This window comes from Talpa occidentalis, unplaced genomic scaffold (genome assembly GCF_014898055.3).
Source record: "Talpa occidentalis isolate TD23 unplaced genomic scaffold, MPIMG_talOcc4v2.1 talOcc4.3, whole genome shotgun sequence".
NCBI lineage: Eukaryota > Metazoa > Chordata > Mammalia > Eulipotyphla > Talpidae > Talpa > Talpa occidentalis.
The window spans coordinates 35,256,789-35,270,054 of record NW_023603184.1 but is presented as its reverse complement, the minus strand read 5'-3'; the positions used below and the strand labels follow the sequence as shown (position 1 = coordinate 35,270,054).

Here is a 13,266-nt window from a genome sequence, read left to right as displayed (position 1 = left end):
TAGAGTAAGATCTCAAGATGTGAACTAAATTCGTCAAGGACCTTGTAACACTTTCAAGGGTCTCTCAGCCGCATCTGCCTAAGCACACTCACTGAGCACCTGTCTCGTTGCCCTGCAGTGCTCGCTCTGAGCTGTAATAAAAGATGAGATTTCATTGCTGACAGATGGAGCACGCTTTTTAGAAAATAAATAGGAAACATCACCAAGTATAGGGAAATTTTGTTTGTATTTCATAGCATGCCTGGGGGATTTAAGGATCAGAGAGAAATAATCGGCAGGAAAGGCATCTAGCTACCTGTGTTAAAAGAGTAAACAAGAAAAAAATTCTAAGAGGCGTCACTCTTGGTACAGATAAAATGGTATTAGCGGGCCTCCCCGGTGGCGCAGCGGTTGAACGCTGGGTTGCTAAGCTGCCCGCAGCCTCTGCGGCGCCAGTTCGATCCCCGGCTGCTCCCCGGCCACCGGAGGAGGATCCCACATGGCGCGCAGACTTCTCCTGCCGCCCGCTGCTCCCCTCAGCAGTGTACTTCATCGGTCTGCCTGCTCTGCTCCCTGCTCTGGCTCTGGTGAATTCTCTCACCCTCCCGCGCTTCTGACTGTACCCAGTGCTTGTATAAACAAAACAAACAAACAAACAAACAAACAAATAAATAAAAAAAAATGGTATTAGCAGAAGAAATTGGTTATCTGAGGGCAAAACAGATGATTCTCGGAGGATAGGATGCATAAAGCACAGAGGTGAGTCAAAACATAGTGCCCTGTGAGGGGCTGGGTGGATGCCTGTGGAGCTGGGCACCTTTTCATTTGAAGGGAGTTATTCTCTATTCATAAAGTTATGAATGCTGAGGACATTGTTTTTAACAAGGATTAATGTGGTCCAGTTCGAAATTTAAGACAGATTTTATGTCAATAGACTTGTGGGGGCAGCTAGGTCAGTTAGGAGATTCTCTATCTTTCATCAGAATTTATTTATTTGCCATTCATTTACTAAGCTTTATAATTTGGGGAGTACAACTTCCCACCTCAACATGTACATGTGCTTCTCTCTCCCCCGTGGAACCACATCCTCGCTTTAACCCTCTCTTCTCTCCTCTGTGGTAGCCACCATGTTTTTCAGTGTTTAGAGTTATTTGTGTGTTCAGTGTTTAGAGTTACTTGTGTTTTCCTTTGGTTGTTTGTATTTCATAAATAAGTGAAACCACATGGTAATTGTCTTTCACTTTCTAATTGTTTCACTTGGCACAATCATATCAAACTCCATCCAAATTATGCCAAAAGGCACCATTTCATCTGCTTTAATGCCTGCATAGTATTCCACTGAGTTTACAGAGAGTTCCTTTATCCAGTCATCTGTGGATCAGCATTTGGGTTGATTAGGTTGTGAATAACGTTGCCATGAACATAATGGTGCATAAATCTTTTGTATTATTGCTTTCATTTTCGTTCAATAAATGCCTCCAGATGATATTAATGAAACAGCCAAACCTTGAATTCTTGTCTCTTTTCCTTCAGTCATTTCCAGGCCCACCTGACAGCCATGGTGTTATCTCTCAATAGCACGGGGACCCAGGTGACTGAGTTCCTGATGATCTGCTTCCCAGAAATGCAGGCCACACAGCATTGGCTATCTATAGTCCTGGCTCCTCTTCTGGTTTTGGCCATTGGGGCCAATTTTGTGCTCTTACTCGCCATCCGGCTTGAAGCATCTCTGCACGAGCCCATGTACTACCTGCTTGCCATTCTCTCCTTCCTGGATGTCATCCTCTGCCTCACCGTCGTTCCCAAGGTCAGACCCTCCCTGGATTCTCTCTCAGGCATTGAGTCATTTTTCTCTAAACAGTATTTTGTTTTGCTGCTCTAAGTCCCCCTACACTTGAAGGAAAACCCAGCGTGAGTCACCCACACCATCACACTAGGTCCATGCAGTCTCACATATATTTCCTCTCATTCGTAATACCCAATGTTTTTGTTTTAAGGTTTCTTTCTTTCCCAACTGACAGACCCTCTCCCAATGGGATAGTGCCAGATTTGAACATTTTACTTCTAGGAATATTCTTTATTCCTTTTGACTTTGAATGACCCCATCCCTATATCCAAGGGATCAGGAGTTTATACTGCAAAGTATAACTGAATGCATGGTTATGTCATGCACATATACTGAGATAGGAGCACATTGGAAGAGGTTTCTCAAGTGTGTGCAGAAGTCAAAGGGTGTCTAAATATAAGTATTGGCCTTATTGGCTTTATGCTCTTGTGACATCTTTAGATGAGCAGATGTGGTCTGGTGGAGTTTGGGTAAGAACTCTGGAGAGTTCTTTTATTTTTAAATAAAGGCATGGTCTATACAGGAGAGAACAAGGTATAAATCAGACTCTGGAGATTGGGCTGTACATTGAAGGCATTTGAAATTAGGATACTATCTCCTGAAACTGTGGGTCTGTGATTTGGGGATATGAATGGTTTAAGTCACTCAAGGGTTTTTTGCAGAGTTAGGTACCCTATGGTGGAACAGATGCACAGTTTTTGAGAATAATGATTCTGACAGGTCCTGCTCATCTTCTGGTTCAACATGAAGCACATCAGTTTTGTAGGCTGCTTCCTACAGATGTTCATCATGAATACATTTCTTCCCATGGAGTCTTCCACCTTCATGGTCATGGCCTATGACCGCTACGTGGCCATCTGCCACCCGCTGCGCTACACATCCATCATCACTGACCAGTTTGTCATTAATGCAGTGATCTACATTGTCTTCCGCAATCTGCTGGCCACACTTCCTACACCAGTTATGGCTGCCAGACTCAACTACTGTGCCAGCAACGTGGTGGAGAATTGTATCTGTGCCAACATTTCTGTAGCAAGGCTCTCTTGTGACAATATTCACCTAAACAAACTCTACCAGTTTGTAAGTGTTTGGTGCCTACTGGGTTCTGATCTGGTACTCATCTTGCTGTCCTACTGCTTCATCCTGAGGGCTGTTGTACGTTTGCAGTCGGGTGGTGCAGCCACCAAGGCATTGAGTACGTGTGGTTCCCATCTCATTCTTATACTTTTCTTCTATACATTGCTGCTAGTCTTCATCTTCACAAACAAGTTAGGAAAGAAGGTGCCCGCAGGGGTACCCATTCTTCTCAATGTCTTGCACCACCTCATTCCACCAGCCCTGAACCCCATTGTTTACGGAGTACGAACCCAAGAAATCAAGCAAGGGATTATCAAGTTACTCAAGTACCAGCACTGAGAGTTGAGTCAAAGATTGGGGATTATTGAAGCCTGGGCATGTTTACTGGGGGCCTCATCTGAACGCCACAAGGAGCACAATATGACATCCATGCTACTACCCTCATCTTGAACCTAAATCTTCCTCAACCATTGTCACACTGTTGATTCTCACGATCCCTCCTCAAATCCTCATTGAACCCATGTTCAGGTATCCATTGTTTCTTCATTCTGACCCCTTACCATTGTGATCCATCAATTTCTTATTCATTAAATAAGTATTTAATACCTACCATTTACTCCTCAGTTTCTACATTCTATCTCTCATATTTAACTCATAGGTCAGGTATGGGCCAGCACTTTAAATGAGCATGAAAGGTATAGGTAGGATTGGGGAATCCAATGAGGGCTTCGATAATCCACAGGAAAAGTGTTAATAGATTGGACTAAAGTGGTGAGTAAAAATTGAAGCTTCAGGTCCCAAGATTTGCTGAGAGTTCATACATAGGATAAAAAAGATAGACTGGGTAGAGAGTGACACCAAGACTTATTCCAAGAGCAACTAGAAAAGTGGAATTGCTAATAGTTTTTCTAGGTGCCAGTTTTATATGTGACATAAGAAGTTTATTTTTGACACTGAACTGCATTCCCATACTTAACTCTTCTAAATGACTGTACCCTTGAAGTGACTATGAAGCATCCCAACAGAGAAATGAAAGTAAGTGATCGGACTCATGAAACTATTCAGGGGCCAGATCCAAACTAGAGCCAGAAGTTGGAGCTATCAGTATAGATGGTATTTAAATGCTGTTTAGATGTGTGGTACAAGATTGTTGAATTTTTCACTCACTTCTATCTCTCTCTTCAAGACACTTCTTCAAATGTTGGGTATCCTGGATCCACAATAACTTGCCACTTTTTTAAAGTTATTATCTCATTAAGGTCAGAAATCATGTTTATTTCTGTGTATCTGCAACATCTAGCATTGTGTCTGCCACACAGCTAGTGCTTTATCAATTAATGAAAAAAAATTTTAACTTTCTCAAAACTTTTAGTCCTATTGTGTGGCACCTGGACTATGGAGTTCTGATGCAAAAATAATGTGAAAAGATGCTCAACATCACTAATCATCAGTAATATGCAAATAAAAACCAAAATGACATAGCACCTCTTACTTTTTGGAATGGATGTTATCAAAAAGAAGGGATTAGTGTTATCAAGAATCTAGAGAAAAAGGAATCCTGTGTTTGTTGGTGGGAATGTAAATTGGTGCATTGTGGAAAAGAGTGTGGCAGTAGCTCAAGAAATTAAAAATAGAACTACCATTCGATCTAGCAATCCCATTTCTGGGTATTTATCTGAAGAAAATGAAAGTATTTACTTGAAAAGACATATGCAGCCTTAAATTCATTGCAGCATTATTTACAATAGCCAAGACACTGAAGCAAGCTAAGTTCCCGTCAATGGTGAACAGATAAAGAAAATGTGGCATACACACACAGCACACACACACAGAGGTGTGCTTATGAACACACTGGAATATTGTTCAGTCATAGAAAGAATAAACTCTTGATATTTGTGACAAAATGGATGTAACTTGAGGGCATTATATTAAATGAAATAAGTCAAAGAAAGCATCCCTAAATAGCACCTTTTCATCACTCAAGTTGACATTTGAAACACAGTTGTCTTTTCTGCATTTTGTAACTGAGATAATAACAATTTTAATATTATTAAAAATAAATTACAAATAAGGACATTAATATCCATAAATATTTAAAAATTTATGTATACAGAAATAGCAAATACAATATAAACTGGAGTTTATTTCTCTACTATAAATTTTGTCCCCCTGAATTCTCACACTTCAGACTAACTAGCACCATAGCAATTTGATAACATTTTTCAAAGTCAAAGAAATGTTGTATTTTGAGGATGAACATTGGGGTTTGAAGAGGAAGAATAGAAACAAGAAATTGTTTAAGAGTTACATTTTCTCTTCTCCTTAATCTTATACCTTTGAGCTATGGGTTTCAACACAATTTCTCTTTAACTGATTGACTAGTCACCAATTGTTCTTATTACCACACTTATATAAAGACCCAATTGTTCTTATTACCACACTTTCTTCAATAACCTCTGTATTCCTTGCTTGATCTCCTGAGTTCGCACTCCATAAACAATGGGGTTAAGGGCTGCAGGAATAACATGGTGGAGGACATTGAGCAGGATCGGCACATCTGGGGAGACTCTCTTCTTCATCACATGAGTCAGAACAAAGACCAGAAGGATGGTGCTGAAGAAGAGGATAAGGATGAAGTGGGAACCACATGTGCTTAGGGCCTTGGCCACAGCACCCTCTGCCTTGAGTCGCAACACAGCTCGTAGTATTAGGGTGTAGGAGAGAAAGATGAGGATGAGGTCAGATCCTAGCAGAGTCCAGCCTCCAACAAATTGGTAGAGACGATTGATGGTCAAGTCATCACAGGAGAGCCTGGAGACAGACATATTGGCACAAATACAGTTCTCAATGACATTTCTCCCGCAATAATAGAGTCGTGCCGAGAGAAAGGGGATGGGTACTGTGAGAAAGACACTCCTGGCTAGAGTGAAAATGGCAGCCTTGGCCACAAATTGGTCTGTGATGATGGATGGGTACCTCAGTGGGTGGCAGATCGCTATATAACGGTCATAGGCCATAATCATGAATGTGCAGGACTCCATGGCAAGGAAGCAATTCATAATGAACATCTGAAGGAAGCAGGCATAGAAACTGATGGTCTTAAGGTCAAACCAGAAGATCATCAGCACCTTGGGGATGACAGTGAGGCAAAGCACAATGTCCAGCATAGAGAGGAGGCTGAGCAGGTAATACATGGGCTGGTGCAGAGCGGTCTCCAGCCAGATAGTGAGCAGGAGGGTGGCGTTGGCCCCCATGGCTAGGAGAAACAGGACTCCGAGGGGCAGGGACAGCCAAAACTGCCAGCTGGGTGACCTGACAAAGCAATTTAGGAGGAAATCTGAAATCTCAATGGAGATGGTGCCATTTTGATGTGTTGTCATATTTTGTCATATATTTCTACAGCTTTCTCTTAGTGATCTGCAAAATTAGGTACAAGTTAGCTACTGACTCAAGATACATGAAAATAGAACTTTTTTCTTTTTCTAAGTAAAACTTTTAGATGCTGGCAGGTTATGCAGAGCCAAGAGAATGTCTGTACATCCTTTGTGCCGTGCTGCTGGGGTGTTCCTGCCACTGTCCAAAGTACAGAGGACTGGGGTGATATGACTTATTTATACATGTTTGAGTTATTTGAGATTTATTTTTAATATTATTATGTATTTGTAGAATCTAAAGAGGAGAAAATTAGAGTATGAATTTTTTGTGATAAGTGAGTCTATAAATATGAATTTGTAATTTTCTTCCTCTTTTTTCATGACCACATAGACCACCATATCTACAATTTAGCTATAACAATATATATGAATAAGTAACATAGCCTGTTACAAAGTAGGGACTCATAAATATCCCTAATTCTCTATACTATGTCCATTTCAACCTTTCAATTGCATTTATTTTTGTTTTAATTAGAAATTTTTTCAAATTGTACATTAAAGTTAGTTTTTGTTTTGTATAAAAACTCATTTTAAGTTGATCAGCATTGATTATGGCAAATAATTGCTTTAATTTATTTCATATTTCTTAGATCCTTCTACTTGTAGGATCCTTAGCTTCTGGAAGAAACATTTTTAAAAAGAGAATGAGCAATTCCACATAGCTGTGTGGGGATGATACCCAACATTAAACAAGGTGAAATACTGATTCTTCTGATTGATTTGTGAGGGTGATGAAGTCCATCTCTAAAGTCCATTCATCACCTTTCCATTTCTCTTTTTCATTTTCAATATAAAGATTCTGCAACCACATGCCTCTTTCTCCACATTACTTCAGTATTGCATTGTTCCCCAATCATTTCACTTTTTCCCCTGTCATTCTATGAAGTACTAGGGCCACAAAACTGAATAGGGAAATATCCTAAATGTCAAGGAGGTAAAGCTAAAGCCATCCTGGGGACAGTGGATAATAACAAAAGACAGGAGGAATGACAGGGTCTTGCAAACTATCCTGAGGCAGGGGGAGGGCTGACTAGCTCCACCATGGGGAATAGACTCGAGACAAGGAATGTAAGTAAACTGATGTGATGCCCTCATTTACAGTAACAATAAAGGACTCTAAGTTTCTTCTCCCTCTGAATTGTGCAAGTCTGAGGAAAGGTGTAGCTTGGCAAAAGATATAGGCCAGGTCTTTTTGTGACCATTCAAATCTTTTAATTGATTGATTTAAATCTGTCTACACAGACAGCGGTTTCTGCGAACATGTTATTTTGTTTTAGAAACTTCATCAGGAGTTTAAGCACTACCCTTTTTATTAGTCATTAGGCTCACATAAATAACATAAAATTCCATATTAGTTTTGGAATGCTTACCACATGCTGATACTGTACTCAAATATCTTAAAATAATAATTATCCCTTGATACAATTAACAGTTTTGAAAATATAATCTGGTAAGGAAAAGTGAATTTTGAGTGGGAGGTGGTAGCAAGAAGGTTTTAATAAAACTGAACTCAGGGCCTCCCTGATGGCGCAGAGGTTGAGTGCTGGGTTGCGAAGCTGCCCGCAGCCTCTGCAGCGCTGGTTCGATCCCCGGCTGTTCCCCGGCCACCGGAGGAGGGTCCCGCATGGTGCGAAGACCTCTCCTGCCGCCCGCTGCTCCCCTCAGCAGTGTACTTTGTCACTCTGCCTGCTCTGTGCCCTGCTCTGGCTCCGGTGAATTCTCTCACCCTCCCGCGTTTCTAACTGTACTCAGTGCTTTTATAAATAAATAAATAAATCTTTAAAAAAAAAAAAATACTGAACTCAGAAAAGAATATTTTTGTAATGTTACAAACATACTTTCTTGGTTGAAATTGTCTTTTTCTTTCCAGTTGTAATTTTCTATTTCCCAAACACAGTTCCAGGCCTGCTGGGCCAGCTCTTCACAGGTTGTCCTCATCAGTGACCCTGTGATTCACCAGGACTTGCTCTCAGAGACAGAGGGTTTGCCCTCCCACCTCATCTCTTCATTCCTCGTGGTCTTTTGCTTCCTCAAAGAGTTCTGTCGAGCTGTGTTGGCCAGGCCTGGCCTACACAGCTGAGCTCTAGAAGAGATTTAGATCATCTTCTACTTCTGTAAGTTCACAAATAGAATTCATTGGTAGTGACTTTGGCAGTTTGGGAATGAATTTTAATCATATTTTCTCCTTTGCAATTTATAATATTCGGAAGTAGGTGGGGTAAGTAGATTATTTTACCAATTTAACTTTTCAGAAGAGCTAATTGAGATCTAGAATATGATATGACTTTTCCAAGTTTAACTGGTACTATTACATGGTGGAATCAATAAAAGGTTCAAAGTCAGCAAATACATAAATAGAGTGGTGTCCTGTGTGACCATGATTATGTAGAAATGGGTATCTTATTTGGCATTTAATGTTACATGTTTTGGGGCTTTCCACCCACTCCCACATGCACACACAATCCTAACAGAAATTCTCCAGCAGTCTGGAACCCTCAGTCTTTTTCTGCTTGCAATTCTGAATCCTGCTTCCCACTACTCAGTATAAAGGCCCACTTTTAGATTGTCTCTCTTATTACTGTTCTCCTGGGTTTGTCTCTAAATGGACGCCTCCAAATGTTTGATAAAGAGTGTAAAACAATTTCTATAGACATATCCAATGATTTATTTTTTGATGACATAATTCCATATCTTCCACTCTCTAATGACGTTTAGCTTACCTACCAGTTCTGTACTTAGTCTTGGTGAAGTGACACACAAGGAAGGGCAGGATGTCATTAAGGTAAAAAAAAAATATATAAAAGTAACATCTAGCCTTGATTTCGTGAGTTAAGGGCCTTTTCCATGTCCTGGACACATTTAGGTCTGCTTTTCCCTCTTCTCTCTTCGAATACATTCCTTGTAAGTCTGACCATAAACTAATCGCACCTGCTAAGACCAGACGTGTTATCGTGACCCAACTGATGGTTTTGCTTGTGCCACAGCATCTACAGTTTCAGCCTGGCAAATTCTGCATGATTTCACTCATATGTGGTACATAAAGAAAAAAAATGATAGAACTCAATAAAACAAAGACAAACTACCAGACTATAAAAGAAAGTCAGTTCTGGAAGGGGGCAAAAGGATGAGTAAATTAAGTAAAAGGGGTCAGCCGTATCTTGATGGGGGGAAACTAGAATTCTGGTGGTGGGCTCAACGTAGTATATACAGAGATTGATTTAAAAGTGTGTACACCTGAAGCATGCATAACCTCCTAAATCAATATTACTGTAATAAAAACATTTTAAATATTCCTACTCAACACCACCTGTATCATTCAGGTTTTATCATTTTCTCTTTGCTTAGCTCACCCTCTGATCCTACTCTGCAAAATTTTTAATGTTTAACTCTTCCAAGCCACAATTTAAAATCTCACTAATGCAAGAAGAGTTTCCACTCCAGGAATTTCAAAGTACTTCATGACAGAATTAAGGGTTTCCTGCATGGAAGCAGGGAAATCTGGAAATGACCTTTGGAGGGTAGAGTCAATTAGAACAATTGGTCAATTAGACATGAGTGTCCATGGGGGGCCTAAAGGAAGAAGCATGATTTTTGTTTTGAAGAGCATTCGGGATAATTATTTCTAGCACTAGGATGAAATTTCTGAGGATGAAGAAAGATTGTTTTATTTCATTTCCCACTCACTGACTCTTTTTCTCTTTTCTCTACATGTTCTTCAATCCATAATTCATTCAGCAAACATTGAGCAACTTGCTCAGCCCTAAAAGCAAAGAAGTATTTGCTTTTTTCCCCTCTTTTTTTTTCCAATTTTGGTTTACAGTCAGTGTTAGCCATGGCAGCACTAAGGCTGAGGACCTAGAGCTAATGACTGCTGGCTCCAGGCAAGGATGGGATGAAGGAGCAAGGAGAGTTGAAGGTCAAATACTAGAGAAATCCTGCAGTTCAAGTTTTTCCTCAACTTGCAGGGCAGGCCCACTATATAGCACAATGGAAGTCCCATTTTAACAAGTTAAGGTTGTTCAGGATCACCTCACTTCATAAAACTCAAACAGACCTGTGAGGCATCTCTCTGCTGTGGAGTTTCAGATGTTATTGAATGTACCAAGTGACAGTGCTTCTGAGCATAATTTCTGGTTTGGGCAGTGGCAGTAACTTTCCGAAATTCTTTAGGTTGCTAAAATTCAAAGAATTATTTGCTGATACTGACTGACCCTCAAACGTGTTTTCTAGTCACAGTATAGAATACATTTCATTCCTAGCCCAAGATTCAAGCATTTGTAGACAGATTATTTGCCCTGAAGTCTCTAAATTTCCACATTCATAGCTGAAAAGCCCAAATGTTCTTAACTGGGTTCCAAATGATGCACTTACCAACTCTTCAGCACCCATTAATCTCCTACAGACAAACTCCAGCTTCTGTGCCTCTTTATCATCACCAAGTAAAACGCCAAACAAGGCAGAGCAAGGGTGGGGCAAGGAGAGAAGTCCCTGAGCACAGACTCACTTGTGACTGCTACCCTGACTTGGGATGTGGTCTCTGCTGCCTCATCTCAAACTGCCTCACGCTCTGACTCAGAATTGGAAAGGAGCCCAGATGTGGCCTGGCAGATAGCTCTCTCCTGTCCTGACTAATCTTGGGGTCACCCTCTCAGGCTCTTTCTATCCAGACGCACTTACAGGGGATGTGAAGTGTGGGGTCTGACTCCTCTCTTCTGGTTACTTCCTGACATGTCTGGGGTAGTTATAACTCTAGAGCCTAAGGGACACTGTCTTCGGGGAACTCCTCTATTCCTGCCTCCATGGGTCCAAAAGGCCAACCTGGGACAGAGGGATAAGCAGATGGGAGACGCAAATGATCATTCTCTTGGAAAAAAGACCTCTGGCAATTCAGCCCCACTTTGACTTTGTGTTCTGTCGGCAGGTCCTCTGTCTCCTGGGCTCAGGGGTCTCCCCTGCCCGCTCCCATGAGCGAGCTATTGGGCAGCCTACACAGCAGCTCTCTTGAATCCAATAAGCTCACAGGGGAGTGCTCCTGGGCTTCCTGCACATAATGCTTGCACACAGGAAACATTTATCTCTACCAAGTGCCAAGCATGACTATGGGCACTGTAGATGTAGCAGTAAAGCTAACACAATTTTTACTGCCTTCATGTTGCTCAAATTTTAATGTATATATGGAGACCAAGTAAATCAATTAGCAAAATTTATGGTCATTAGTGACAGATACCACATGTAACAGTGCAATGTAAAAATGTAAGGAAATTGTGTTTGGGGGGAATTTTATTGGCTACTATTTTAAACACTGTGCTCAGGAAAAAGCAGACCTGAGAAGGAGCTCTGTGGACAGAAGAAGAAGTAAAAAGTCAGAGGCAAGGATATGGTGACTGTTTGTGAGAAACGACTAGGGATGCAGGTTAGACTGAATGAAATGAGGGAAAAGGTCAGATAGATAAATAAGGGTCAGATTTTGTAGGGCCTTATAAACTCTATATACTCACTTTTTCTGAGTGAGTAATGAAGCTGTGCAGTACTTTTATGTATAAGAGTTAATGATGGCCTGACTTGTATTTTAAAATGGTCGCTCTGGCTGTGGTATTTTGATCTAAGTTATGGGAAACAAGAGCTGAAGCAAGGAAATCCCTCCTTTGCCTTAGAGACTTATCATTCCAACAATCCAGAATGGAGACAAAATGGCTTAGATGTGGGTACGTCCGATGGGGTGAAATGGTGGGATTCTAAAGCTGATAGGATTTGCTGATGGATGAGGTGTTGGTTTTGAGAGAAAGAGGGAAACAAGGAAGGCTTTGAGGTTTTTGACTTGAAAGTATGTAATTGACATTAACTGGGATAGGGAAGCCACAGAGAATTACACTATATTCCCTAGTTGAATGAGGAAATTAACACGTTTGTAGGCTCTGACCCATGATGATCCAATTTCCAAATACATATTTCTTTTTTTTAAAAGATTTTTTAAAAAAGATTTATTTTTATTCATACAAGAACCGGGGTACAGGCCAGATGTGCGGGAGGGTGAGAGGATTCACCAGAGACAGAGCAGGGAACACAATAGGCAGACTGATGAAATACACTGCTGAGGGAAGCAGTGGGCAAGACAGGAGAGGTCTGCTCACCATGTGGGTTGCTCCAAGGCCGACGGGGCTCGAACCGGCACTGCAGAGGCTGCAGACAGCTTCACAGTGCTATGCTCAACCGCCTGCACCACCAGGGAGGCCCCAAATACATAGTTCTATTATTATCCTATCCTTCTACATCCCGTGGTCTGTATGTAGCTTTCTAGTTCCAGCTAGAAAGATAAATTTCTTTTTCTCCTGTGCTACCAAAATATCTATGTACTGTTACATTGATTTTATAATATATTTTTGCTTTTTCTACTAGGGCTTACTGAGTAATGATAACAAGATTGATTTATGTTACCGTCCCACTTTCTAGTACTATGCTGAGTATAAAATAACTTTCAATAAATATTTTTGAATGCCTGAAGGAAAATGTTAAATCATGATGGTTACTTAAAATGTTTTTTAACAGTTACTTTAAAATTTTGTATTTATTTATTTTTCCAAAGTCAACGCACCATCTCTAAGTACTTATATTTCCCATTGTTCACGAATCTTAAAGTGAGTGTTGATTTTTCCATCTCCTCTGGGATTTTATCAGGAGCAGACAACTAGAGTCAATGCTTGTCCCATCAAGACACATAACCACAGGTCTGGGCAGCGTAGTGAGAGATTATGCATCTATACCCTTCCAGTCTCTATCAGAAAACCATGGACTGCAAAGGAGAACTCAGTGAATAAATATAGAGAATAAATTAGGGTTGTATATTTTATCTCTTAGTCTCTGCCTCCTCATGGTGACTGTGAAGATTCTTGATTGAGGAACGCACAGCAAGGACACAATCACTTTCTTCTG

At 40.7% G+C, this 13,266-nt stretch overlaps 2 protein-coding genes across 2 annotated transcripts; one reads left to right on the top strand and one right to left on the bottom strand.

Moving 5' to 3' along the window:
- The first annotated feature begins 1,537 nt into the window (after window positions 1–1,537).
- LOC119254973 (olfactory receptor 56A4-like) lies at window positions 1,538–3,241 on the top strand. The gene is made up of 2 exons (XM_037521997.1): window positions 1,538–1,786; window positions 2,546–3,241. Exons 1-2 carry the CDS (start codon window positions 1,538–1,540, stop codon window positions 3,239–3,241), a joined length of 945 nt encoding a protein of 314 aa, XP_037377894.1.
- Window positions 3,242–5,334: 2,093 nt separating this feature from the next.
- Window positions 5,335–6,282, bottom strand: LOC119254618 (olfactory receptor 56A3). Its single transcript, XM_037521718.1, has one exon. The coding sequence runs from the start codon at window positions 6,280–6,282 to the stop codon at window positions 5,335–5,337; it is 948 nt and encodes a 315-aa protein (XP_037377615.1).
- Between the last annotated feature and the right edge of the window lie 6,984 nt (window positions 6,283–13,266).